The 26,184-nt window shown below is 48.1% G+C and overlaps 2 protein-coding genes across 7 annotated transcripts in view; one reads left to right on the top strand and one right to left on the bottom strand.

Moving 5' to 3' along the window:
• Positions 1-5,741, top strand: part of CD99L2 (CD99 molecule like 2) — a 136,007-nt gene extending 130,266 nt beyond the window's left edge. The window contains exons 8-9 of the mRNA XM_052663558.1: positions 1,480-1,545; positions 3,174-5,741. Coding sequence (XP_052519518.1) covers positions 1,480-1,545; positions 3,174-3,238 — 131 coding nt within the window. The 3' untranslated portion in view covers positions 3,239-5,741. The remainder of the gene's footprint in view (positions 1-1,479; positions 1,546-3,173) is intronic.
• Positions 5,742-6,977: 1,236 nt separating this feature from the next.
• MTMR1 (myotubularin related protein 1) overlaps positions 6,978-26,184 on the bottom strand; it is a 59,826-nt gene continuing 40,619 nt past the window's right edge. For 4 of the 6 annotated variants that reach the window (XM_052663553.1, XM_052663557.1, XM_052663555.1 and 1 more), the window contains 7 exons: positions 24,676-24,861; positions 23,819-24,025; positions 20,474-20,566; positions 15,471-15,584; positions 11,835-12,011; positions 8,923-9,074; positions 6,978-8,426 (listed from right to left, as the gene is read on the bottom strand). In XM_052663553.1, coding sequence (XP_052519513.1) covers positions 8,399-8,426; positions 8,923-9,074; positions 11,835-12,011; positions 15,471-15,584; positions 20,474-20,566; positions 23,819-24,025; positions 24,676-24,861 — 957 coding nt within the window. In that variant the 3' untranslated portion in view covers positions 6,978-8,398. Of the gene's footprint in view, positions 9,075-11,834; positions 12,012-14,201; positions 15,202-15,470; positions 15,585-20,473; positions 20,567-23,818; positions 24,026-24,675; positions 24,862-26,184 lie in introns of those variants that run through there. The other 2 variants (XM_052663552.1, XM_052663556.1) reach the window with 2 other exon arrangements.

The raw sequence follows: 26,184 nt of genomic DNA, 5'->3' as shown, positions 1-26,184 counted from the left end.
CTGAACTATCGACACCTATGGGTGCCTATGTGTGTGTTTCATCCACTGAAGTGTCCCTGGCCTCTGTGTTGGGGTAGCATCAGGAGGAGCCCTGTGGATGTGTGTGGGGGTCAATCCCCTGAGAAGCCATTACTTAGCATCTCCCATCCCCACCCTTTCTGTTAAGCCTCAGCCACTCACACAGGGAAGTAAGTCGGAGAAGGCCAAGCAGAAGCCACTCTGCACCTGGTGCACGGGGATGCCCCGGGGAACAGCACATGACTGCTAGGAGGGCCTGACCCTGCCTTGGTGCTCGGGGCCTTGCAGTTTCTCCAGCCACCAAACAGGTCCTGGCCTTGGGGACCCTCTGCTTCCCCTGTCTCTGCCCTCCAGCGCCAAGGGTCAGTGTGTTGCGCGGAAAGCCCACTTGGCTTGTTGCCAGGGGCTGAGTTTTTGCTCCAGGGTCCTAAGTTTTGTGTCTTGCCTTCAGATGCAGCAGAAGGTCAAGGTAACGACGTGCTCTGACTTACTCATTGTCCCCTTCTGCTTTGGTGTCTGCCCTTCATCACCCACCCCCCTCCTCCCTCCCCTCCATGCTGCTCTTGTCTCCTCACCTTGCTCCACCCCATCCTGTTCCCTGGCACTCACAACCATCTTTCCTTTTCCCTGATACACATGGGCATTTGGGCGTGGCTGTGTCTCAGAGGTGCTGGGGCTGGGGTGGAGGCCCTCTCTAGGACTCAGATGCCCACCGGTAGCCATCCCTGAGGAGCAACCAGAGCACTGCCCATGGGCAGAAGACAGTGTGGCGCAGGCCAGCTTGGCATCTGAGCACCCAGTCGGGAGGCCCAGGGCGCCACTCCGTGTGCCTGCTCATCCATCAGCCTTGCCGGCCCAAGTGAGCGCTGACCACACCTGCTAACTAGCCACACGTCCATCTTTCCTGGGCCCGCCTGGTGTCCATCTTGAGCCCGGCAAGGCCCAGGGCAGGCAGGAACCTGAGTGCAGCCCAGGATGGTGGAGTGACTCACACTGGCGCCTGCTCAGTGGTTTTGTGAGAACCATGGCCTGATTTTCCCATAGGCCCAGGGCTCTGATGAGGTTTCTGGAGATAAGACATGGACTCTTGAGTCTCCCCAAGCAACAGCAGCAGCAGAAGACGTGGGATGTACTCAGCTTCATAGAGTCCCCAAACTGTATTTGGACGTTAAGTGAGGAGAAAGCCCCCAAACTGACTAGACCAGAACAGCTGTCAGCAGGACCTGGCCCTCCACACTGCAGCAGGGACAGACTTCTTCCCGCTGTCTGCAGGAACCCGTCCAGCTGAGAACCCCTGGCCAAGGCAGCACATGTGGGTGGCCCAGGGTTCGGGAGTCTGAGTTCATTAAGGGGCTTGGGTTTTTTTCACCATAATGGAGGGCTTGGTCAGGAGTGGTCCATCATAGCCAGGGACGCTTTGCTTCTGTGTCAATCACCAACTCCACCCTTGGCCTTTTGCAGAGGGTCTCAACGCGGACTACGTGAAGGGGGAGAACCTGGAGGCCGTCGTATGTGAAGAGCCCCAAGGTGAGGACTTCCTAGTCACTTTCCATTGCTGAAGGCCTCCTAATGGCTGGGCCAGCACCGAGCAGAGCTGTGCTGGGAAAGCAGGGGCTCAGAGGTCTCCGTTCCTAAAACTTCCAGCCAGAAAGATGGGCTACAGAAGTCAGGGGCCCAGCACTCTGCTCTCCCCAACCAGACTCCATCCTCCTGACACGCCAGGACCGCAGTCAGGGCCGTCTGTACACTGAGGGGCACCCTGTGAGTGAAAACACACACGCTCCCAGCCAAATGCCCACAGAAGCTTGTGGGGAATCTCTAGATGGAGTCCCAGGCCCTTTCCATTTGAAAACTGCCAAAAGCAACAGAGAACTTATAAAAAAACACAGACCCCCATAATGGGAGCCCCTGCTTTCCCCCACCCTGTTCTGTGTTCATCAAGCACTCCTAGGTATCGGAACGCCAGCCATGACAAGCTGTGTGGCATCAGGCTTCTGGCCCAGGGTGGTCAACCACTCAAGGCAGATGCAACCTGTGGCCCCAGAATGCCAGCAAGATGGTCAGGAAAGGCTTTGTGGAGAAGGAGGCAGGCCACTTTCCATCACCCAAGGCCCGGGGGCTTTCAGGTCAGGGTGGGTGTGAAATACAGGAGCTGGGGTGTGCCTGTCCTGGGATGGGTGCCAAGGTGGCTGCCTGGTGGGCAGAGGGGTGCCCCTGGGGATATGATGGGCAGGGCTCCATGAGGTGGCTTAGAATGGTCTGTGGCAGCGCTGCACTGTCTGGATGCAATAGCCCAGAATTTCAAACATGGGAAGATGGACTCCACAGTAGCAGTCACTGTAGTCATTCTTTTAAACTCTTGGCTACCATCATGTGAGTATTGCCATGTACCAGGTGCTGTGTTACATGCTTTATTTAAAATATTCCTCCCAGGGACTTCCCTGGGGGTCCAATGGTTGAGACTCTGTACTTCCAATGGAAAGGGTGCAGTTTCGATCCCTGGTCGGGGAACTAAGATCCCTTGTGCCTCAAGGCCAATAAAAAGAATATAAAACAGAAGAAATATTGGAATAGATTCAGTAAAGAACATAAAAAAAAAAATTCTTTGAAAGAGTCCTCCCTTCGAAGTTCCCCAGCTGTCCAGTGGTTAGGACTCTGTGCTTTCACTGCTGAGGGCCCAAGTTCAATCCCTGGTCAGGGAACTAAGATTCTGCAAAAAAAAAAAAGAAAAAGAAACTTGTCCCAGTTGCTCCAGTAGAACCATTCCCAGTTTGGGTGGGTGGTGGTTTAGTCACTAAGTCATGTCTGACTCTTGTGACCCCATGGATTGTAGCCTGCCAGGCTCCTCTGTCCATGGATTTCTCCAGGCCAAAATACTGGAGTGGGTAGCCATTCCCTTCTCCAGGGGGTCTTCCTGACCCAGGAATCGAACCCAGGTCTCCTGCATATTGCCAGTTCACAGGTGAGGAAATGGAGGCCCAGGTGGTCACAGGGTCCCTCCACTCCTTCCTTCTCTCTGGGGGTACAGCAGCTGCCACAGGCCAATCATCCAGGACAGACAGGCAGGGAGCCAGGTTTCTGTGCCCAGGGAAGGGTGTGGTTGTCTCTCTCTGTCTTCATGTGGCTCCCTCCTGACGGGCATCTCATGTCCCTAGTGAAATACTCGGCCCTGCAGACGCAATCCACGGAGCCGCCGGCCCCTGAGCCGCCCCGGATCTGAGGAGCAGAGGATGCAAGGCCCCGCTCCGCTGGGCAGGCCGTGGGCACATGGGGCCGCCGCCAGAGACCCAGCTCCTTGTTTCATCTGGACCCATGGCTGCCACACCGCTCCTTCGATGTCATTGGCTTCTTGTCGTCCTCAGTTTCCCAGACATAGCTCTGGGTGTTTGTGAGTCTGGCTTGTGTGCCCACCTTGCCACTGGGCCCCCCAAGAGGCTTGCTGCCCAAATCCGAGGCTGGCCCCACTGAAAGCCAGGGCCAGCCTCGGGTGCCCAGGGTTGATGCCTCCCTAGGCCACCCTGCTCCCAGGCCTTATCAAGCTGGGGAGGGGGAGACTGAGCAGAGGGAGGGCCAGAGGATGGGCAGGAGTGTGAACCCAGGGCCCTGTGTCCCCTCCACGCTGCACTGACTCACCAGGTGGGTTTCTGGAAAGGCTGTGGGCAGGGGCCTGGCCATGAGGAGTGTACTGGTGAGCGCCAGGAGACAGTGCGGGCACACACACCACACCCAGGGGGGTTTTATCTCCATTCCTCTTTCCACCTCCAGCCCTTACGCTGCTGGGCTCCCTGACTTTTCATTTACTGAAGTGCAAACTTGCATGTCACAGTATCCCCGCCTGGATGTATAGGAATCTCCTGGATGTATGTGTAGGAAGCTGTGGCTCTCAGGCCCAATTCCCCTATGATGCCAGGGCATCGATGTGGTCTCCAGTCTGACGTGATTAGTTTCAGGAATCACTTATTCTGCGGCATTGAGTTTTATACTGGGGCTGCAGAGGGTTCCCCACCCCGCTCCCATGTGTGTTCTTATTTTGGTAGCAGGAGCTACACATGACAGAATGAGCGTCAGAGCCTGAAATATGCCCACTGTCTGCTTGAAGATGTCTGTGGGAGGAGGGGAAGGGGCATGGTTTTGGTGTGGGCACTCATGTGACCTGGGCACACTCTGGTCATCCGCTGGCCTGCCTGTGATGGAGATTGCTTGGGGGCCTGGGGGCACCCAGACTGGAGGGTTATGTCTGTGGTGGGCTGGAGCCAGGCTGTCTTCCTGGAACTTTTCGTCTGGGCCACGTGTGATCCTGATCTCCCCTGGGTGCTGCTGTCAGACTGAGCTAGAGTCTAGAGCGCCTCTCCCCATCTATGGATGAGTTTGCAGTGTTAGAAAGCGCTTCTGGAAGCCTCATGTGAGTCTGCTTCACATGCTACAGGACGGCTGTGTGTGGACTCTTTTACATCCACCAGACTGGGACAAGACAACTCTGACTTCTTAGGGAGACAGTTGACATCAGAACAGACCCTGCAGGTCAGACTGCGTGTGCCTCCCTCGTGTGTTCATGTTATGGAGAGTGTGTCATGGGCCCCGCATCATGCCCACGCCAGGCGGGCTCATGCCAGGCCGGCCAGATTGTGTGTGGCCAGGGGTGAGGAACATTGAGAAGACGGCTGGAAGTGAGCCGTGGAGGCAGTGCTGGTGAGCTCAGCCTGTTTCCAGCACCTCCCTGGCCTGCCCTCATGGACTAATGTCCCCAGCCCTGACCGGTGCTGGGCTGGAGGCCACTCTGAAGGACTTTTGCATTGGTAGCCTGCTGTCACCTAAAGAGGGTGACATCAGGGCCCCGGAGTCAGGAGGGATCAGGGCAGCACTCATCACGTTAGGAGGGCCGCTCACCACCATTTGCAGGCACTTCAGAGAAAGACACAAGGCAGCACTTGTGCGTGGTAAGAGGCTCTCCCGGCCACCGAGAAGTTTGGCCGTTTATAGAGAAGTCACAGTCACAGTGGTGACTAGGAAGGGAGCCATGTGGCCTGTGGCATCCTCGGCATAGCTGGGTGCAGTGCCCCCGGTGGGCCACCTTGGCTCTGCAGCAAGGCGCATCTTCTGGTGAAGACCCTGAAATCCTGTCGGTGATAAGAGTCAGCGCTCTCTGTGGATCCGTTTGCTCGGTACCACTGACTTGGGTTAAGAGAGACCCATCGTGCCCTTCCTTGTCTGTCTTAGTGCCCTCTGCATTGAGCCTGGAGCCCAGTACCCAGCTCTGCGCTGGTGACTGGGGCATTGAAAGTCACTCAGCCATCCATTTGCAGAGCTCCCATCCTGGGGCCTGGGGCAGGGCATTGATGCTTGCTGATTCTTGGGGGCTCTCGTAGCTGTGTCCACCTGGAAGCTGTATTGACTGGCTTGGGCCCATCCCAGGTGGTAATGGAGGTAGCAAGTATGCTAGAATACTGACCATATCTAATTGCTATCAGTTTAACTGGGGGTGAGATGGGGGACTCAGTGTTTATAACAACTCTGAGCTCCTGAAGGATGGAGGCAGGGCACCCTAAGTGTCACCCAGAGAGTGGCACCAGGCCCACTGCCTTGGCTACTTGGGGGTTAGTCCCAGTTCTCTGAGAAAGAAGCAGTGGAGACCGATGGCAGGATCCCCTATACTTTTTCTTTGCTTGTGTTTGAGGATGAATTGTAAGCTCTCTCATGTTTGCATTAAACAAAATGGAACCTTACCGATCCCTGGTTCTGCCAGTGTGAAGGCACGCCCTTTGTTAAGTGATGCTGGTTTTCCTAATTCATTATTATGGACCCAAAGGCCTTTCTTGAGAGGGTCAGGGTTCTGGCACTTCCCCTCATGCTGAGCAGCTTAGAGTCAGCCTTCCTGGGGTGGTCCCTGCATGACAGGGAGCTGAGGTCTGGAGATGTCATGGGGGTAGGGAGGCGCAGAGGCAGGCCCCCGACTCACGACTCCTGAGCCCACAGTGTTGTCTTCTTCAAAGAAAGCCAGTAGCCAGGGTCCACTCGGGTGACATGTGACTGAGCCATAGAAAGTGGAACAGGGCCAGGGTGTGCAGGCAGAGTGGTCTGCTGGAGGTAGAGCTGCCCTTGTCACTCCATGAGGAAGATATGGGGGCCGCTGGGAGGGTCTCACAGTGTGATGGCATTTTGTGCCGTACCAACCTTGTAGTAAAATAGCACCAAGTCCTCTAACCCAAGCCCCCATGTGACTCTCCCGTGTAGAAGTTGTGGCCCTCCCAGCCTTGCTGCTCAGTGTCGCTGCTGGGGCCCCCACACCTGCGTGGAGGACAGGGACATCAGGCCTTAGAAGAAGGGGCCTTATATGCAGGGGCCAGCATGGTTTCATCCAGGCCTTTATAGCTCCCATAAAGGCCAGCACTCCCTCTGAAGACTCTGGGTGGGGACCCTGTGGCTCCCCATAAGTCTGTCCCATTTAAGCTCTAGGACTCATGGCCTGGAAAGCTGGCCTGGCTTCCTCAGGGCCAAACCTGCCTCTCAGTGGGCTCCAGCCCTGTCCTCACATCTTGAGTGTTTTCTTAAGGTGTTGCCGATTTTAGAGTAGTTACCTATTTCAGCCAACACACTCAAGTCTTAGGGTGAATAGCATTTACCACTTAGAAAATGAATTAAATCATGTAAGAGTACTTTACATGTATTGACTGTGTTTGACACATAATAAATTTTTGTGTAAGTAAAATGGGCTTTCCTGGTGGCTCAGATGGTAAAGAATCTGCCTGCCAATGCAAGAGACCCAGGTTTGATCTCTGGGTCGAGAAGATCCAGTGGAGAAGGGAATGGCAACTCCCTCCCATGTTCTTGCCTGGAGAATCCCCACGGACAGAGGAGCCTGGTGGGCTATAGTCCATGGGGTTGCAAAGACTTGGACATGACTGTTTACTAATTTTCCACAAGGGAAAAATTACCAAAAATAAAGACAACAAAAAATGAGACCATGGAGCAAACATTATTTTAATTACAGATTGAAATACAGTGCATCAGATGAGGCAAATATCATACTGTACCAGTCTTTAAAAATCTGAACCATAAAGGTTTTACATTCTAGTACACTTAAATAAAACCAAGAAAGAATTGCTTACATAACAAAACTATATTTCAAGTTGTTTTAGAAACAGTTCTGTGCTAGGAAGACACAAAGGAAATGCTCTATTGTGCTGCTTTGAAACCAAATGGGAGCTTCTAGGGGTCCTCCTAGGGCCCAGCACGTGGAAGGGGGAGGGGTGGAGTGGGGCAGCTCCCTGCAGGTGCAATCCCTGTGGCAGGCTAGCTGACCTTGACTTCTCTGGTTCTCACAAACATCATCCAGTCCACAACAAGGTTAGTGGTCTTAGTGCAGCGGGGGGATTATGTATAGATATTTCCAAGGAAAAAAATGGGTCCCCGTTTGTAAGAAATCCACATATCAATGAATAATCCAGCATACCCATTCATAAATAAGGTTTTAGCTATTCTGGAAGCAGGAATCAAAAGTTATATCAATTAAAATGCAGTTTAGAAACAAATCCCCCAGATGGTAAAAATGGAGACTTTAAGGTTATCAAATTGCATAGAATAAATACACCTTACAGATACCAGATAATTTTCTATAAGAATCAGAAGGTTTCAAGTTGAAAAACATCTATTCTCTTAAGTATTTAAGTGTAAAAAAATGTTTGTTTTCAAAACTAAGGTCAATATGGAGGGCTTTGGGTAGCATCCAGTAATTTGAAACCAACCAGATACTACCATGAAGTTGCACTCAGGTCTCCTCCACTCAAAGGCAAGCTTAATTCCTCCAGGGGGATGGGGTCTTGGGGGCTGGCGGGTATGGGCACAGTGCTGGGCACAAGGAGGAAGAGGGCAGAGTGCAAATGTGCAAGACTCTGACTCGCCACCCAGAGCAGTTCAGAGCTCTAGTGCTAGTGGATGGAGCGTCTGATGGTCAATGAATGCCTTCTCAGACTCATGGAGTCCTGGAGCCCAGAGACAGAAGCTGTGAGATGGGCAGGAAAAGGCCCGAGAGGCTCTGAGACCAGGAAACTGAGGGAGGTGAGCACTCTGCTTTTGGCATCCAAAGTCACAGTGCCGTGGTGGCTTTAAAGTACCAAAATGCAGTGACAAGAATAAACTGAGTTTGAAGGGATCTTGATGAAACGAGAACTATTACTTCAGACAGCAGGTAACAGGTGAGAGAAGACCCGCTTTGACAGTCAGCTGTCAGCAGTAGCAAGGGGGCAGGGGACAGGCGCCTGGGCTGCCTCGGGAGGCAGGTCCCACAGTCAGGGGAGGACAGGACACATGGTCCGAGGTGACCACATTCAAATGAACCACGTCAGAGTTCGCATGAGCTCAGCTTGACCGCTGCTCACCCAGTTCAGTCAAGCAGGTGTCTCCTTCGGTGACTAAACATTAAAAAAAAAAAAAAGGACATAGGAAAATAAAGGTATGTTTCTCTTTTTAAAAAATACCTTATATGTACACACTGGTAACTGGTGCAGCAGGACTGCTGGCATGGGGAGATGGTGATGGTCTGTCTTCCCCAGCCAAGAGTTAACTGTCAGGCCCCAGGGTTTGGAGCTAAGAGCCGAAAGAGGCCCTGTGGCTGGCAATGCAGCCTTTAAAAGGGGGTGGTGGGTTGGTTTTTCACAAGGATGTCCCATCTTGAGCCTGAACCCTGCATTCTACTCGCCCAAGGGTCCCCCACGTGGCCCTGGGCAAGTGCTGGCAGGAGGGAAAGACGTGCTGATGCCACAACAGCACTGATGAGAGTGGGGGCCGTCCCCTAGCACAGATCCGTCACTGGTGGGAAGCGCCACCCAGACGAGGTGGGCGCAGGGCTTCATGAGGAACGTCACAGGAGCCCCGCCTGGGCCACAGGGACAGCGGTGTCAGACTGACGTGTGCACGGGTGTCACCGAGTGCGATGGCGAGGAGCCCCGCTCCGACGAGGCTGAGGCGCGCGCCGCCACTTCCCGCTGCAGGTCCTCCACCCGCTTCTGCAGCTCTGCGCGGACGGCCAGCAGCTCCTTGAGGTTCTGGTGGGTGGGCGTCTGCAGGTGGAGATGCAGGTCAGCCCAGCCCCAGCCTCCTGACCCTCACCCCCCACCTCTGCCCAGGGGGCCAGGGGCCCGCCCTGGGAGTTGTGGCTTGGCTGAGGCATGGGGACTCCATTCTCCCTCCCAGGGGAGCCAGACCCCCGGAGGGGCCCAGGGCCGGGTGATCCCCTCTGGGCCTGAGCTGCCAGTTGGCAGCATGGACCTCACGCTGTTGACGGAAAACCCTCCCTCCACCATGAAACTGTGTTCAGCTTCATGAGTGAGAACAGGCACCGGCAGAAGGCCCTGGAGAGGGCAGTGCTGGGAGAGGGCCCGGGCCCTCGGCCCCTTGTCCGTGTTCACAAAACCTCTGGCAGCCTCGCCAGCACCCCCGCCTCGCCTCACCCTCCTGGACCAGAGAGGGATGAGAGGGGCCTTACCGGGATGGAGGTCCACCAGCCTGAAGCTTGGGGTCATGGCCCCCACGTTCTCCTGCACTCAGCTCACAAGCTCTCATCATCACCTGCCACAGCCCTTGTGAATCTCAGCAGACCGGGGTGGGCAGATTCACCAGCTGAGGGGGCACGGGGTGGGGGTCTGGGTAGCTCCCCGTTGGCCCCTGTCCATGATCTCCACAGAAGCCTCTAGCCTGGGTCCTGAGCCCCAGCCAGGCCCTGAGACGCCATGGACACCTTCCAGGTGCTTCTTCTTGCTGCCCTGAAGGTAAGACCCTGACCTTGTGTGGTCTGACCCCAGCCTGCCTCCCCTGCTCACCTTTCACTGGGACCGGCCCCTACTCTCCTCCTTCATTCTCAAACCTCCCAGGTTTTGGCAGATGCCTTGCATTCGCTGGCCCTTCTACCTGGAGCTCTCTCTCCTCTGACCCTTTTCACTCACACACTGGGCTTCATCCTGTAGGGACTGGCTGGGTGGGAGTCCTTTCGGAGACCCCATCCCTACTGGGCCTGCATGTTTCATTGTGCCGTCCCCAGAGAGTCCGGGAGCTGTCCCATTAGGGATGTGAGTAGTGATCACCCCGGTGGAGGAAGAGGGGAAGCAGGGGACAGATGAAAAAGGGACTAGACTGAGAGTGAGTGACCAGAGACGTGAGCACATGAGAGAGATTCAAGACAGAGGGACAGGGACAACAGGGACAAGCAATTTGGCTAGGTGCGGTCGGGGAGGCACCTAGGTGTCTCCAACACAGTAGGGTGCTTGGGAAGCAGCCCAGAAGAGGCTTGGAGCTAACTCCTGACTTTGGCCCCAGGAAGGAGGGAGGGGGTGGTAATGTGGGAGTCTGATGGCAGAGACCCCCTCGCCAAATAAGGAAAGTTGCTGATTCCAGAAGCCGCTGGGGGGTGGGCAAAGCTCCTCTCTTAGCCTTGGGCCTACTTGGTATGTCCCTGCTGTGGAGGACTTGATTCCACTTGCTTTGCAATCAAGTGGCCATTACTAACCACCCACTATCAGGGTCAGAGAGAGGAGACCATGCAGGTGAGCACACAGCTTCACACCTGCCCAGGCTGAGACACTCATCTTACACCTCCATGCAGCCTTCCATTCTGTTTTCTCATCCACTGTGTTCATTTACAATAAAGCAGAGAAAATGCCCATCTAGGAGCCAGTCACCCAGTGCTGCCATGTATGAGATGAAAGCCAAAAGGGTCCCAAAGGAAATAACACACAAGATGTCAGCAGGGCCCTCCTCCTCAGAGAAAAGAGGCTTGTCCCCACCACCTACCCTCTGTCTGGCCCAGCTCCCTGCCCCCTCACTGGACACCAGCCGTCCTGTTGATCCCTGTGCCGGTCTCCACGGCCTCCCTCCTTGTTCCTGAACTGCGCTGCTAGAGGGAGCTTCCTGCAACCCCAAGGGTGGCTCCTGCAGCCCCCAGGATCAAGTCCAAAGGCCTGGACCTGCGCACCTTGGGCCTCCAACATCACCAAGGCCTGGCCCACTCCCCAACCTGCTCTGGGCCCAGGCCCTCCACTACAGGACTGTCACGGTGCTGACTTTGGCTGTGTGAGTTGGGAGTTGCATGAGGTGTGGGTGTCACCCACAGAGGGAAGGGGCCAGATTTGGGAACCATGCTTCTGAGGCAGTCTTTTGAAGGCCACGGCCAATTATTAAGTGTCCACGTGCCATGGGACTAGTAAGAGGGGTGCTTCTTCATGCATGAGCATAGGGACTGATGGCTTCCTGGCCGCAAAATTGAAAACCTGTATTTATAATACTGACCACTGACGTTGTCTAACTATACTGTTAGGTTTCGTGGGAAAAGGGCTGAGACTATCTCCCTGGTTTCAGATATTCTTAATAAAAGAGCATTTTACAACTCTTAATAAAAGTTGGTTTGTTTGCTACTCAAAACATACATTCAACCCAGGATCTGGGTGGGTGGTAGGTAGAAATGTGCCCCAGCCCCAGTGGTGCTCAGTGTGTCTGCGTCAGTGTGGACATGCCGGCTGCCCTCATCGCTCAGACGCGGGAAGCAGCTAGTGGCCTTATGTCCATGTTAAACATTTGCCTCATGCATGGTGACAGAAGCTGGGCCCTCAGAGGGGGTGCAGGGGAGGGGCAGAAAAGGTTCTCAGGGCATCGCCTGCCGGCATGGTGAGAGGCCAAGGGCAGGGAAAGCGTTCTGAGGAACGAGCCAGCGAGTGGGTAGGAAGAAGTAACTTAACAACTCTTCATCAGCTCTGTGCTTTCATATATTCTACACCACCATCTTTCCTTGGGCAGAAAGATACGCTTTTTTCAAAATGAGAAAAACATACCTGAGGCCTCATCCGTGGATTCCATCGCACGTAATAGTTTACCCATAATTCCAAATGACTCAGACTAGCAACAGGATAGAGGACATGGTTCTCATAATTCACAAAGAAGGGATTAGAAAATTCATCCAGCTGGCTATTGATATATGACCATAAAGATACAGTCTTTGTAGATACATCCTGAAAACCAAACAAGGAATACAGTGAAAAAAAATTCAACTTTCCTTCATATCCTCAAGAGCTCATATCAAGTAGAGAAAAGGACTTGAATAATGAAGTGAGTTCAAATGATAAAAATCAGGAACATTTATTAAGCCCCACCCCACCCTGCTGTGTGCATGACCTAGAGGTGGGGCTGTCTCAAAAACATACTGCTGAGTGAGATGACATCTGGTGACTGTGACTATGTGAAGGCAGAACGAGAACTTTCTACCAATTGCAGGATGATGGTGCCCCTATTTAACAATACATTTTTTATTCTTTTTTGCAGCTTGCTCTTGTGACCCTTAATATTAAGGACCATAGGTAAATTTACAGATAATATTCCTTTCACTGAAAAGTCATGACTATCTGGGGGTAAAGCCTTATATAGAGAACGTATCATTAAATTATAGATCACCACCTCCCAATTTTACAGTACACTGTCAAAATGACAAAATGGTGAGGCCAGGAGTGCTTTCCACCAACCTGCTGACTACTCCCCAAGTTATCTAGACAGAGGAGATTCAATTAGGACTGTTTCATATTTTATATTTATAAGAAACAGCAGCAATATTTCAAGGAACCCCAAATAGCCAAAACAATCTTGGAAGAAAAGAACAAATATGGAAATCTCACACTTCCAATTTCCAAACTTACTGCAAAGCTGCAGTAATCAATACAGGTGGTATTGGCATAAGATGGATAGACATCAATGAAATAGAGAGTACAAACTGTCACATTTATGGTCAACTGATTTTCAACAAGGATTCCAAGAAAATTCAATGGGAGACTGTTTCAACAAACAGTGCTAAGAAAACTGGATAAAGGTTCAATGCATGAGACAGGGTGCTCAGGGCTGGTGCACTGGGATGACCCTGAGGGACGAGATGGGGAGGGATGTGGGAGGGAGGTTCAGGATGGGGAACACATGTACACCCATGGCTGATTCATGTGAATGTATGGCAAAAACCACCACAATACTGTAAAGTAATTAGCCTCCAATTAAAAAAAACTGGATAACCACATGCAAATAAGTGAACCCTTACCTCCTGCCACATACAAAAAGTAACTCAAAATCAATTATATACCTAAACATAAAAGCTAAAACTATAAAATTCTTAGAAGAAAACACACGCTTAAATTTTCATGACCTTGGGGTTAGGCAATGAAATCTTTGATAAGTTAGACTTCATCAAAATAAAAAAACTTGTGTGTTTCAAATGACACTACCAAAAATGTGAAATGACACTGCACAAAGTAGAACAAAATATTTGCAAACCATATCTGATAAGGGACTTGTACATATAAAGAACACATAAGAAACTCTTCTCACTCAATAATAAAATGACATGTGTGCATGCTGAGTTGCTTCAGTCATGTCCAAGTCTTTGTGACCCCATGGACTGTAGCCTGGCAGGCTCCTCTGTCGAAGGGATTCTCCAGGCAAGAATACTGGAGTGGGTTACCACGCCCTCCTCACAGATAACTCAAAAATGGGCAAAGGATCTGAAGAAACATTTGTGCACAGACATATATAGATGGCCAATAAGCACGTGAAAAGATGCTCAGTATCATTAGTAATCAGAGAAACACACATGAAAATCATGATGAAATACTCCTTCACACCCACTGGGATGGCTAGAATCAAAAAGATAAACAATAACAAGTGTCTAAAAAGATGTGAAAACAGGACCCTAAGACATTGCTTAGGGTAAATGTAAAATGTGGCAACTACTTTGGAAAAAGTCTGGTGGTTCCTCAAAGGGTTAAGCATAGAGCTCCTGGGTGTCTACCCAACAGAAGTAAAAGCATATGTCTTCACAGAACCTTGAACACGAACATTCATAGCAGCAGTATTGGTAAGAACCCAAAGTAGAAACAACCCAAATGTCTATCTGCTAATGACTGGATAAACAAATGGTGGTCTCTCCATACAGTGGAATATTATTCACTCATAAAAAGGGGATGAGGCACTGGTATATGCTAATTATCCATGATCTTTGAGAACAGTATGCTTAGTGAAATAAGTCAGACACAGGAAGACAAATACTGTATAATTCAGTTTATATGAAATATCCAGAAGAGGTGAATCCCTAGAGACCGAAAATAGATGAGTAGTTGCTGGGGCTAGGGGGAGGGGGATTGGGGAGTGTCTGCTATTGGGTACGGGCTTTCTTTTTTGGGGGGACAAGAATTTTAAGAAATTAGATGGTGGTGATGATTACACACTGAATATACTAAAGACCACTGAATGGTCCACTTTAAAGGGATTAATTGTATGGTATGTAAATTATATCTCAAGAGAGATGATTTTTTAGACTACATTTTGATTTAAAAAAAAGACCAAAAGAGTTTAAATTCGACATATGAACTATATTCTTCTGTTGATTTTTTTTCTTTAAAAACAGCTTTATTGAGCTAAGTCATATGCCATTGAATTCAGTCTTTTTAAATTCCTATAGGCCTGTAGGAATGTGGATTTCATCCTGACGTCAGTGGGAAGCCACAGGGAGGTTTCAGGCAGAGGCCCACAACATGATGGGACTGAAGTTGGGGAATGCCCATCTGGTTACTGTGTTTGGATTGAGTGTGGAGGTCAGAAATGCAGGGAGCCAAGCTCACTTCTGGGTAGCTGCCTTAGTCCAGATGTAAGACGGGGTTGGGGGGCTTCAACACGCTTGGAGCAGTGAGAAGCGGCCAGATTATAAATCCATCCTGGGGACAGGGCTGCCAGCACTCACTGAGGGACTGAATGTGGCAGCTGGGGTGGATGGGCAGAGGTGGTACTGAGTGGTGGGATGCAAAAGAGAGAGGAACAGGAAAACAGCATTTAGATCCCTGAGATGGACGAAGTCACCTAGACAGAGAACAAGAGGAGGACCAGGGCCTGTCCAGGTGACTCCAAGTTTAGAGATGGATTAAAAGGGAAAAGACGGAATGGGGAAGGCCAGCGAGGTTGGGGAGAACCACAGAGGGTGTGGGGTGAGGGAGTCATCAGCTGTGGGGAGGCTGCTAAGAGAAGGGGAGGTGGGCACTGGGGACCTGCTCTTTTCTCCTAAGTTCTCGAATATTCCACCAGGCAGAAGTCCTTTTCTCTGAACCAGAGGACACTCTTGAAACTGCCTTCTCCCAATGCTTCCTCACTTTTGATCATCTCTGTCTTTTATCCCTAAGTGAGGAGAAAAGGAAGAAGTAAATCTAATGGAGAAGCTTGATGGAAAGCAAGTTGAGCTTGCTACCCTGAGAGAAGGGGCTAGAAGATTAGACACATGCACTGGGGCTGGTGAACCCTGGGAGGGCGTTTAGTGCCAGCCCTCCATTTACAGACAACAGAGGGTGAGGCCCAATGTCCTCTCCATTCAGCCCCCCTTCTACAGTGGCATGTAAGGGACAAGGCCCTCCAGCAGTCAGGAAAGCCAGGGGATATAATACACTTACCTCTTTGAGTCGTTGCTGTTCACAGTTGCACAAGAAAGTCCCAAAGAGACAACTATAAAGGTGATCCAAAATTGTAATCAAGAAGAGTTCATTAAACTCGAATGCTGAAGGAAACTTAAATGGAGAGAGAAATAAGGTTTAGTTTTGAAGTTCAAATTCTAGAACAAACTGGTCAAAGGCTGCTAAGCTACAACTTGGAATATAGTCAAACATGAGAAGGAAAACTGGCCCATGTAGAACTTAATTAGCTATAGTTTCCAGTTAAAGCTTATAGGTCTGGCAGAAAAACAACCTGAAGCAACAAAAACTGGTGTGCTTTTCAGTGCCTAAAAAAGCTTACAGGGCTTCCATTTCTTGCCATGATGATAGAAGAGCCTGCATTCACCCTTCTGCCAGAAACAACTAGCGAGTGGGACACTTGGCAGGGCCATGGGACTGTGATGACTCCCCAGCCTAGAATGGAAACCAGTGAGATAAGTCCTACTGTTGTCCTAGCTTCCCCTTTGGGGGCACATTCTGAGTGAAGAAAGTTGGGGGGGGGGGGCGGTTCCAGGGAAGCGATTCAAGAAGAAATACAATGTCTTAGCAGTATATAATGTAAAAGGGGTAACACCACATGACCAAGTAGGGTTTGTCTCAGGAATGCAAGGCTGGTTTAAAATTTGAAGATCAAGGTTCCTAAAAAAATCTATTATAGTAATTCACTATATTGTGGCTCAGCTGGTAAAGAATCCACCTGCAAAGTGGGAGACTTGGATTCAGTCCCTGGGTTGGGAAGATCCCCTGGAGAAGAGAAAGGCTATCCACTCCAGTATTCTGGCCTGGAGAATTCCATGGACTAATAAGTCCATGGGGTTGCAAAGAGTCAGACACGAATGAGTGACTTTCACTTTCACTATACTAACAGAATACGGAAGAAAACCACATGATACTCTCAGTTGCCATCTTAGCTTATTCTTCATGGGACTTAGCACAATTACAGCAAAGAATGACCATTGCCAAGAGGTTCTAGCCAGTAGCTGACATTTAGTAGCCATGATAGAGATGCTCTGCAAATGGTAACAACAGTCCTAGCAACAGGTATGTACTGGGAGCTGACCTTGTACCAGAATTCTAATTTAAAAACATACTGAAATATTCATCACCTATTCAATGAAGCAAGGCCAGTTAGAACAAAACCAAACAGAACTACTCAGCATTTTTGTGTCAAGTGTAAAGATCTGTTCCCTAATCAGAGATGTTTGCATGCTATTGCAACTAATTATGTCATCTGTAGGGTGAACAACCAGGGTCACCAATAGAAAGTTTATTTTTGAAGTTTATCTTTAGTACTTTACTAGGCCAGAGACAAGCTTCTCAATTAGAAACAATGGTCAACGCAGGTCTGTCCAGACTTCATCAAAAATTGTTCTTTTCCTCACTAGGCAAGCAGAAGTTCTGCTCAGCTGCCCTAGATTATGCCCTAGATTAAGACTTGTCTCTCTCTACATTAAGGACTGCTTTCAGAGAAACATACAACTCTTTTCTAGGGAGCCCCATGAAAATACCACTTCTTTAGAAATCTCTGGAAACTAGCTATGGATATTGTTCTAATGTTCTTAGAGGAACTAAATCATGATGAACTAAATCAAATAAATCAGGCCAAAATGTTAAATATAGCTCCTGGTTAATCCTGTCTCAGTCTTTAAGGTTGCTCCTTGCAACTCTGTAAATGGCCTCACCTTCCAAATGGCTGTCTTTTAAAAGGCCAAGTACCTTGTGTCAATTCTTCCTAGTATTTTTCCATGAAGCTTGGTTATATTCTATTAATAAGTTATTGGCACCAAGAAATTTATGAATTTTAAGCAAAATATAAGTTATGTATATTCTGAAGCTTTATTAAATAAAGGATAAAAATGGAAGGCCTGTATTTCATTTTCAAACATTTAAAAATATACATTTACCAATAGCACAGCAGAGCTTCTACTGACATATTTTTGAAGTCATATGAGTCTTTATTCCTAACCCTGAGCCCGCAATCTGGATCTTGGAACTTGGTTCAGGGTGTTCTGTCACCACCAACCGCAAGCCTTACTCTGGTCAAGTGGTGGGAAACAGGTGTGGGAGGTCAGGGTCGGGGGGGCTCAGTCCACGCCCTTCAGCACCCACATCTACTCAAGTTAGCTCAGAAGTGCTCTTCACTTTCAAAGGGCACAGTGGTGGGAAATATTCCATCAGCGGAAGTACCGACCTCTAGAGCGTTAACGAATAAAAGAGTAAGCCTCTGGGATTCACTGTTGTTTTGGACTCTTCTGGAAGCTATACCATATACTTTAAAAAGTGTGGTCTCAAAAACCCATAGAAATCCATAATGAAATTCTGCATCTCTTGAAGGACAAAAACAATGATTAAACTGATCCAAAAGGGTAAGAAAGTCTGTTCAACTGGGGTTATTGCAGAATGTCTTTGAGACTGTTGTTTAGAGTCCTTCAATTACTTTTCCCCTCAATTCCTTTGATATCAGTTTGTGCACTCATTTTATTCTAACGTGTCTAAAAACGTTACACTGACACAGCTGATTTAGCAGTAGGAGACCTAAAAATAAGTTAATCTTGTCACATTAATGCAACTTTTCTAACAAGCTGCATACCTCATTCACTTGTGAATTTAGATAATGATAGTTAGACTGATCATTGATGTGCCTCATTCTAACAATTTTAAAAGAAATTAATTATACAAATTTCATGGACAGAATCTTAAAGCTGTAAGAGGCATCTGAAATCTAACCCAAACCCCTCATTTTCTTAAAAATCCAGTAAACGTTACAAAAATTATATAGATTAGACATGAAAATAGGTACTAAGCAATATGAATAATGGAAGTCAGTTTGAAAATATCTCACACACACTCTTTGCCTAGGCTTTTGGGAGGAATAAGCTACTTCACATTCACAAAATTTGGGCTGATCCCTTCAGAAACATCAGAATTATCTTCTGTGTTCAGCCATTTTATGTAATTTTTCTAAAACTTATTTCATACCTTCTAATCTTAACCTGAAGGAGAAGGCAATGGCACCCCACTCCAGTACTCTTGCCTGGAAAATCCCATGGATGGAGGAGCCTGGTGGGCTGCAGTCCATGGGGTCGCTGAGGGTCGGACACGACTGAGCAACTTCACTTTCACTTTTCACTTTCATGCATTGGAGAAGGAAATGACACCCCACTCCAGTGTTCTTGCCTGGAGAATTCCAGGGACGGTGGAGCCTGGTGGGCTGCCGTCTATGGGGTAGCACAGAGTCGGACACGACTGAAGTGACTTAGCAACAGTAGTAGCAGTAGTCTTAACCTGAATGTAACCATCATCTACTTTTGTTGCTGACTTGGCATCAATACAAATAGCCAAGTACATGGCACTACAAAACAGTCAGACTTCAGGCCAGCCTCCATGCCTTTTGAGTATGTGTTTGCCGTTACCTGTTACTCATACCATCGGGTGCCTACCTCTGAGACCAGCCCTCTTTCCATGCCCCAGCCCTCTAGCTAATTGGGTGCTTTGAATCAACTGGGAACTGGCACTTAGATAAGGCAAGAGCCCAGTCAGCTTGGGGAAGCTAGCTTTAAAACAATCAGCCTCAGTATGCTGTTCTAAGGGAGGGCCTGAGGACTCTGTAAAATCTACTTTGGCTGCTTAGAACACCACTCCACCGCAGTTTTTCTCGAATTGCCATTCTCTCGTGATCCCTGGTACTCTAGCAGCACAGCCTGGGAGCTTGTTGGGAATGCAGAGTCTCAGGCTCTTCCTTGGACCCACGAATCAGAACTGTGTTTTGGTAAGACTTCAGGGGATCTGTGTGCACCATGAAAGTTGAGCAGGATCCCTGGAGGGCTTCTGAAACAGTGCTGCCCGCCACCCAGTGTTATAGGTCTGGGGCAGGGCCTGAAAACCTGCATCTCTCAGTACCCGGGAGGCTGAACCTAGTGGCCTCAGGACTGCACCGGGAATCACTTTCCGGGGTTCCTGGTCCTCTCAGAAGCACCTGGGGTACTTTTAAGCAGGGCACACACCTAGGCCTCTGCCCAGGCCCAAAGAAGGGTCTCCAGGGCTGGGGCTCAAGCAAGCGCATCTTTGCTAGAAGACGGTCCTCTCCACGTGCCTGAAGCAGCCAAGGCCAGACCTGTAGCTCAACAGGAAGGCAAGAGCCCAGGCCATGCTTTACTATCCTCCCTTCCCCATAATCCCATCCAAGCAGGTGCTTGGGGAGGGCTCTGCCTTTTGTTTACTTTCTCCCTCCCACCACATCTGCCTCTGTTTCTGTTTCCCTCCTTTCTCTCTCTTTGGCACGCTGGCCTCACTCTCTGACTCTGATTCCAGGTCCATTTCTCTGGCACCACATCCTATGATGAGGATCAGATCCTAAGCTCGGGTTCTGATGTTGGGGATGAGGGAAGAAACAGCACATATCTTCTGGCTGAGTAGCTTGGGGAAGGGGGACCCCTGCATGGGTAATGAATGAAAGGACACTCGGCAGCCTCCCATCTGCCCCTGGCCCTGGGACACTCCCTTCCCTCCACACCGAGGGGTGGGAGGGGCTGTGGCCTGGGGCTGGGTATGGAGGGTCCTGGATTCCCTGGTCTCCACCCCTTTGACAGTCACATCCCCATTTCCAACACCTGGGAATCTTCCAGCACCTGCTTGGCAGGGGTCTATACATGCTCACCCTGACAGAGGGGGCAGGTGAAAGAAAGAGTAGGACGGAGGGCAGGGGCAGCTGCTGGACAGCATGACTGACCAAAAACCATATGCACAACAAAAGCACCTTTTGGTATAAAGTTGGTTGTTTCCAATTTTATGCTTATATTTCTAAGTCATTAGAATCAAACTGAGTTAAATAACAAAAGGGGTCATATTTAATACACACACACAATCTTCACTTTAAATGAACATGAAATTAAAGTTTATCTTCAACTTTAAGATTATGTTTGGATCAGGGTATAAAGGTCAGAAATGGACTTGAAACCTCTCACCTGTCTCGTCATTTGCCAGACACAGTCAATAAACTGAAGGAATATAGGGGATCGGTCAGCATCTGCATGGTTGTCATTGCCATGGCCCACTCGCTGAAGAGAATCAAGAGGTTAAACAGTTTAATGTATGCCATGGTCCTCTCAGAAGTCACTTTAAATTGCCTAGTGGCAAGAAGCATGTCTCTTTTGTATGTCCCAAGGCCCAACAGAATTCCTGGCACATAAAGGGCTCTCAGAAATGTTCATTGCACTGAAATGACTTCCATTACTTTTAGGAAACAAAATTTCAGTTTACATGTTGATTGTTTTATAATTTTGCTTTAATATAGTTGAGATCAACAAGTTATAAGCAAATGGCCGGTCAACTCTGCACTCCAAGTGATGGGGTCAACCCCAGCCACCACACCGAGTGCTCCGTGTCAGCCTGGGATGGCAATTAGCAGCTCACAGAGCACATTATGATGGTCATTTTCTCCACAAGTGTAGTTTTCCTCCCCCATTTTTCACAAATGTCAGAAAGTCTGAGAATCAAAATAACGATTAACAATCTACAAGTTTAAGCCAATTCAGCATGACTCAGACAATCTCAAAATCTCACTCTTGAAATGCAAATGGGAGGCCTTGCAGCAGGCCAGGTAATATCTGAGTTTTTATTCTTCCAAGTTTTAAGATATAATTGAAATCCAGCATTGTATGTCATACTTTTAAATTTTTTTGAAGATGTTAATAGATTCATATTAAAACGTAAAAGATAATTTCAAATACATAAACAGGACTGACAAAAACACTGGAAATGTCAACTTAAAAGACCACCCAGGAGTGAGCATTCTAACAGAAACTTCAAGTAATTTGGTGACTAAGCAAAAGGATGAGAAAGTTATGAAGATACAAGGCAATCACCACACAGGAAGAGTGACAAATACTGGGCCTATGAAACCACCACCAGCCAAGACAGAAAAAGAAATGACCAAGTCAACAATGAACATCTCAGAGGAAGTGTATTGCCTTCTTTTTTAAAAAAAAGACAGTTTAATTGTAAGTGAAATATGCATATGAAATTTACCATCGTAACCATTTTAAGTGTATAGTTTAGTGGCGTTAAGTACATCACACTGTTGTACAACCATCACCAGCATCTGTCTCCAGGAGTTCCAAAACAAAAACTAGCTGGCTGACTCCCAGCTGCTGGGAGTAGGCTCACCTCAACAAGGCAGTTATAAGAAGGAAATCATCTTTTAGCTAGTTGTCTGGACTAATACATGAAGGACATTACAGAATTGAAGTGTTGATATTTAAGCATTTTTATTCTCCTTCTAATAGCCATATGATCTTTTAGAGTAAGAACCAGAAGTCAGTTTTGTTTACTGGATTTTTCTTAACAGCTAGTATAATTCACAATTATGGACATTTAAGAAAGTTACTACACTTGCAAATGATTGACTCCCTATTCCCCTCCCCCAGTCCTTGGCTCCCCTCATCTTCCTTTGTCTCTACAGATTTGACTGCTCTAGATACTACATATGCACAGAATCATGCAGTTTGTCCTTTTGCACTGGCTTCTTTCCTTTAACATAATGTCCTCATAGTTCATTCACATTGTAGCTGATGTCAGAATTTCCTTCCCTTTGAAAGCTAAATAACATTCCACTATGTGGATAGACCACACTCTGTTTACCCCTTCATCTGTTGATGGATACTGGGTTGCTTCCACCTTTGGGCTATTATTAGTGAATTGTGCTGCTATGGACATGAGTGTGCAAATAAGTGTTTAAGTCTGTTTTCACTTCCTTGGGGTATATACTCAGAAGCAGAATTGCTGGATCATATGGCAACTCTATTTTTAATTTTTTGAGGCACTGCCATACTGTTTTCCAAAGTAGCTGCACGCATTGCCATATTTCTGTACTTCTCTATAATTTGTGGAAACTGCCCCTGTATTTAAGGCACATGGGGAAGTTTTGCACTGACAGTTCACAATTTAAGATTTGTTCTTTCCCTTAATAGACAGGCACTGAACTCTTATAGTGCATGCAAGGCACCCCTCCTCCCAGCCCTCAGGATTTCAGGCAGTTTGATGGTATCCAGTAGAGGTACCTGGAGTATACCAAGACACATGGGACACAGCATCTGTGCTAAATCAATAATTCACTTGCAGTCTAGTCACAGGAGAAGACCTGTAAATAACAACAAAAAAAGTGTGCCTGGAACTTCCTAGTATGAAATGGGTGTGGTGGGGCCATGGAATAAGCCAGCACCCCAGGATGGGCTGTGAGAGCAAGCTGGGTGGGACAGTCATGAGGCACAGCCCTGGTGGGAGCTTCTTTTGAGATAAAGCTTGAAAGACAAGTTTCTGACTGGCCAGGGGTAGATTCTATTAGAAGAAGTGGGAGGGGGGAGGGAGAGTGAGGATGCCATAAGTAGAGGGACACGGTTGAGACAAGGGGAGGAAATCTGGGCACAGAAACACCAGGTATGTGTGTGCACAGACGAAAGGCAGCGTGAAGACACGGCAAGAAGGCAGCCATCTACAAGCCAAGGAGAGAGAGCTATCAGGACACACCAACCCTGACACAACCTTGATCTTGGCCTTCCATCCTCCAGAATGCAGACAATAAATTCCTGTTAAGCCACCCAGTCTTGTGCTACTTTGTCTGGCAAAATCTTATACACCAGTGTTCACAGCAGCATTATTCACCAAAAGGTAGCAACAACCCAAATGTCCATCAACAGGTAAATAAACAAAATGCAGCATATCCACACAATGGAATTCAGCCACGAAAAGGAATTAAAATTTGATAGATGCTATAACATGTATAAACCTTGAAAACACTGTGCTTAGTGAAATAAGCCAGTCATAGAGAGACAATAATGTATGACTCCACTTATGTCAGAATTTAGAGTAGGCAAATTCAGGGAGATGGAAAGCAGATTAGTGGGTGTGAAAGGGAGAGGAAATGAGGAATGACTGCTTAATGTGTATAGGGTTTCCTTTTGTACGTGATGAAGATGTTTTGGAACTACAGAGATGGTGGTTGCACAACACTGTGAAAGCACTAAACACCACTGAACTAATATTTTAAGATGGTTGATTCTATGTTATATGAATTTTACCTCAATTTTTAAAATTAAAAAAAAAGGCATACTGACACGGAAAACAAAGACTGCCCTACCAGAGATATATTAATACAATGCTGATGTCTATAGTATTCTCTTATGGCAATTCAGTTCTGAGAGCACAAAGCCCTCGTGTATGTGTATCTGTGTGTGTGTATGAGACGTGTGATATGCATGCGCATATGATGCAGCAACAAACAGTGAAACATGCACCTCACCGTCTCAACTCACCAGTGCAAACCTATGTCCAAAGCTTATCCACTCCTTCTCTATGAGAGCCTCGAATCCTTTAATGGTGCGGTAATAACTGTCCAACATCAGCATGGCCAGAGACGTCAGCTGAGCTGTTCGGTCCCAGCCATCACTGCAGTGCACCACGACTGAGGTCTTCCCGGATTCTACTTTATCAGCAATTCTTACTGCCCCAGCAAGAAGCATCTTCAAAATAGAAGGCACATTAAATCAGGCAACATTTAATTTCTATTACAGCAAAAAGTCCCCTGGTGGCTCAGTGGTAAAGAATCCATCTGCCAATGCAGGAGTCCTGGGCTTGATCTCTGGGTTGGGAAGATCCCCTGGAGAAGGGCGTGGCAACCCACTCTGGTATTCTTGCCTGGAGAATCCCATAGACAGAGGAGCATGGGGTTGCAAAGAGTTGGACAAGACTTAGTGACTAAACAACAAGAACAACAGAGCAAAAATAATTCTGTGGAGAACACTGGAAGTTCAAGTCAATAAACAAACAATGGAATCAATTTAAGAATCACTAGGAAACATTAGTATCCTGGTGGAGGTGGGGGCAGAAACTTACATTAAGGAAAAACTACACTAGTAAATAGGGTCCTTTACCAAAGGGCCACAAAATACTTCAAAAACCTGATGTGAGGAAACTATTATCCCTTTCTATTATGTCAACAAAGACCACAGTTTGGATGCTGTCTATGCAAACTATGAAAGCCCAAGTACATGGCAAAGATGCACTCATTTGCAATGCGGGGAAGACTCCTGGAGAGAGACACAGATAGCTTTATGGCCATCCGCAGAGAAGTCTTAAGCAGATGGTGGGGAAGGACGGGCCTTCTCCATACCCGAATGTACTCTAGCCAGTGGGTCCCGTCTACGTTGGATAGCCAGCGTGCCTCATCAATGGCCGGGTACGCAATCTCCTTCAGTTTTCGCAGCGACTCTCTCATGACGTGAATGTTGTGAATCTCCAGGAACATGAGTTCAGCGTTTGGGTAGGCACTTTCACTTTCATAGCCCCCACCCTTTGCCTGTGAAAACAAAAGACAAACGTCACTTCATCTCAGCGAATTTTTACTGTTCTGCTGCTGCTGCTGCTGCTAAGTCGCTTCAGTCGTGTCCGACTCTGTGCGACTTCATAGACGGCAGCCCACCAGGCTCCACCGTCTCTGGAATTCTCCAAGCAAGAACACTGGAGTGGGTTGCCATTCCCTTCTCCAATGCATGAAAGTGAAAAGTGAAAGTGAAGTTGCTCAGTCGTGTCTGACTCTTAGCGACCCCGTGGACTGCAGCCTACCAGGCTCCTCTGCCCATGGGATTCTCCAGGCAACAGTACCGGAGTGGGTTGCCAGTGCCTTCTCCGACTGTTCTTCCTAGTGCTGCCAGATAGAGGCCACTCAGAAAGCCTCAGACTCATCTGTGTATCATAATAAGCCTCCTACATCCTTGTATGAGTTTCCCATGGTTGCTGAAAGTACCACCAGCTGAGTGGCTTAAAGCAACAGGAATGTCTTCTCTCTCAGTTCTGAAGGCTGGAACTCCAAAATCAAGGTACTGGCAGACCCGTGCTCCCTCAGAACCCTCTTGGAGAGGATCCTTCTTTGCCTTCTTCAGCTTCTGGTGGCCCGGGATGTTCCTGGTTTATAGATACACTAACCTCTAGCCCATCTTCACATGGTCTTCTCCTTGGGTCGGTGTCTCTTCTTATAAGGATTAGTACCCACCCTCATTCAATATGGGGGCTTCTCTGGTGGCTCAGATGGTACAGAATCTGCCTGCAATGCAGGAGACCTGGGTTTGATGACCTCCTCTTTTCACTTGATTACCCAATTACTTAATTTGCCAAGACCCTATTTCAAAGCTGGGCTGCAGCCACAGGTGCCAGGAGTTGGGACTTTAATACATAGTTTTTAAATGGAAACATAATTCGACCCACAACAATCTCCTGTCACCTGTCAGCAGTTTTAAAATGATTAACAATTAGATCTTATACAAGGTGAACTGGGTTTTAAAACCTTCTGCCATCTATCTAAATAAAAAGGTTGTACTACTGCAAAACTGTACAAAATAATTTGTAAATCTCAGTGAGATTTATTTAAGTAATTTAAGTAAAATAAAATGCAAATATAACAAAAAAGACAATATGGCTCACTCTTTGGTAATCTGATAACAAAATCTTGTCCATAATTAGCTTATACTTTGTAGAGGTCAACATCCAAACCACATCTGTTATAAGAATAAGTGAAAGTAAAAGTGTTAGTCACTCAGTCGCATTCAACTCTTTGTGACCCAATGGACTGTGGCCCACCAGGCTCCCTCTGTCCATGAATTCTCCAGGCGTGAATACTGGAGGG

The sequence above is a fragment of the Budorcas taxicolor genome, chromosome X (assembly GCF_023091745.1).
Source record: "Budorcas taxicolor isolate Tak-1 chromosome X, Takin1.1, whole genome shotgun sequence".
Taxonomy (NCBI): domain Eukaryota; kingdom Metazoa; phylum Chordata; class Mammalia; order Artiodactyla; family Bovidae; genus Budorcas; species Budorcas taxicolor.
The sequence above is the reverse complement of the archived record's forward strand: the minus strand, read 5'-3'. Positions and strand labels throughout refer to the sequence as shown.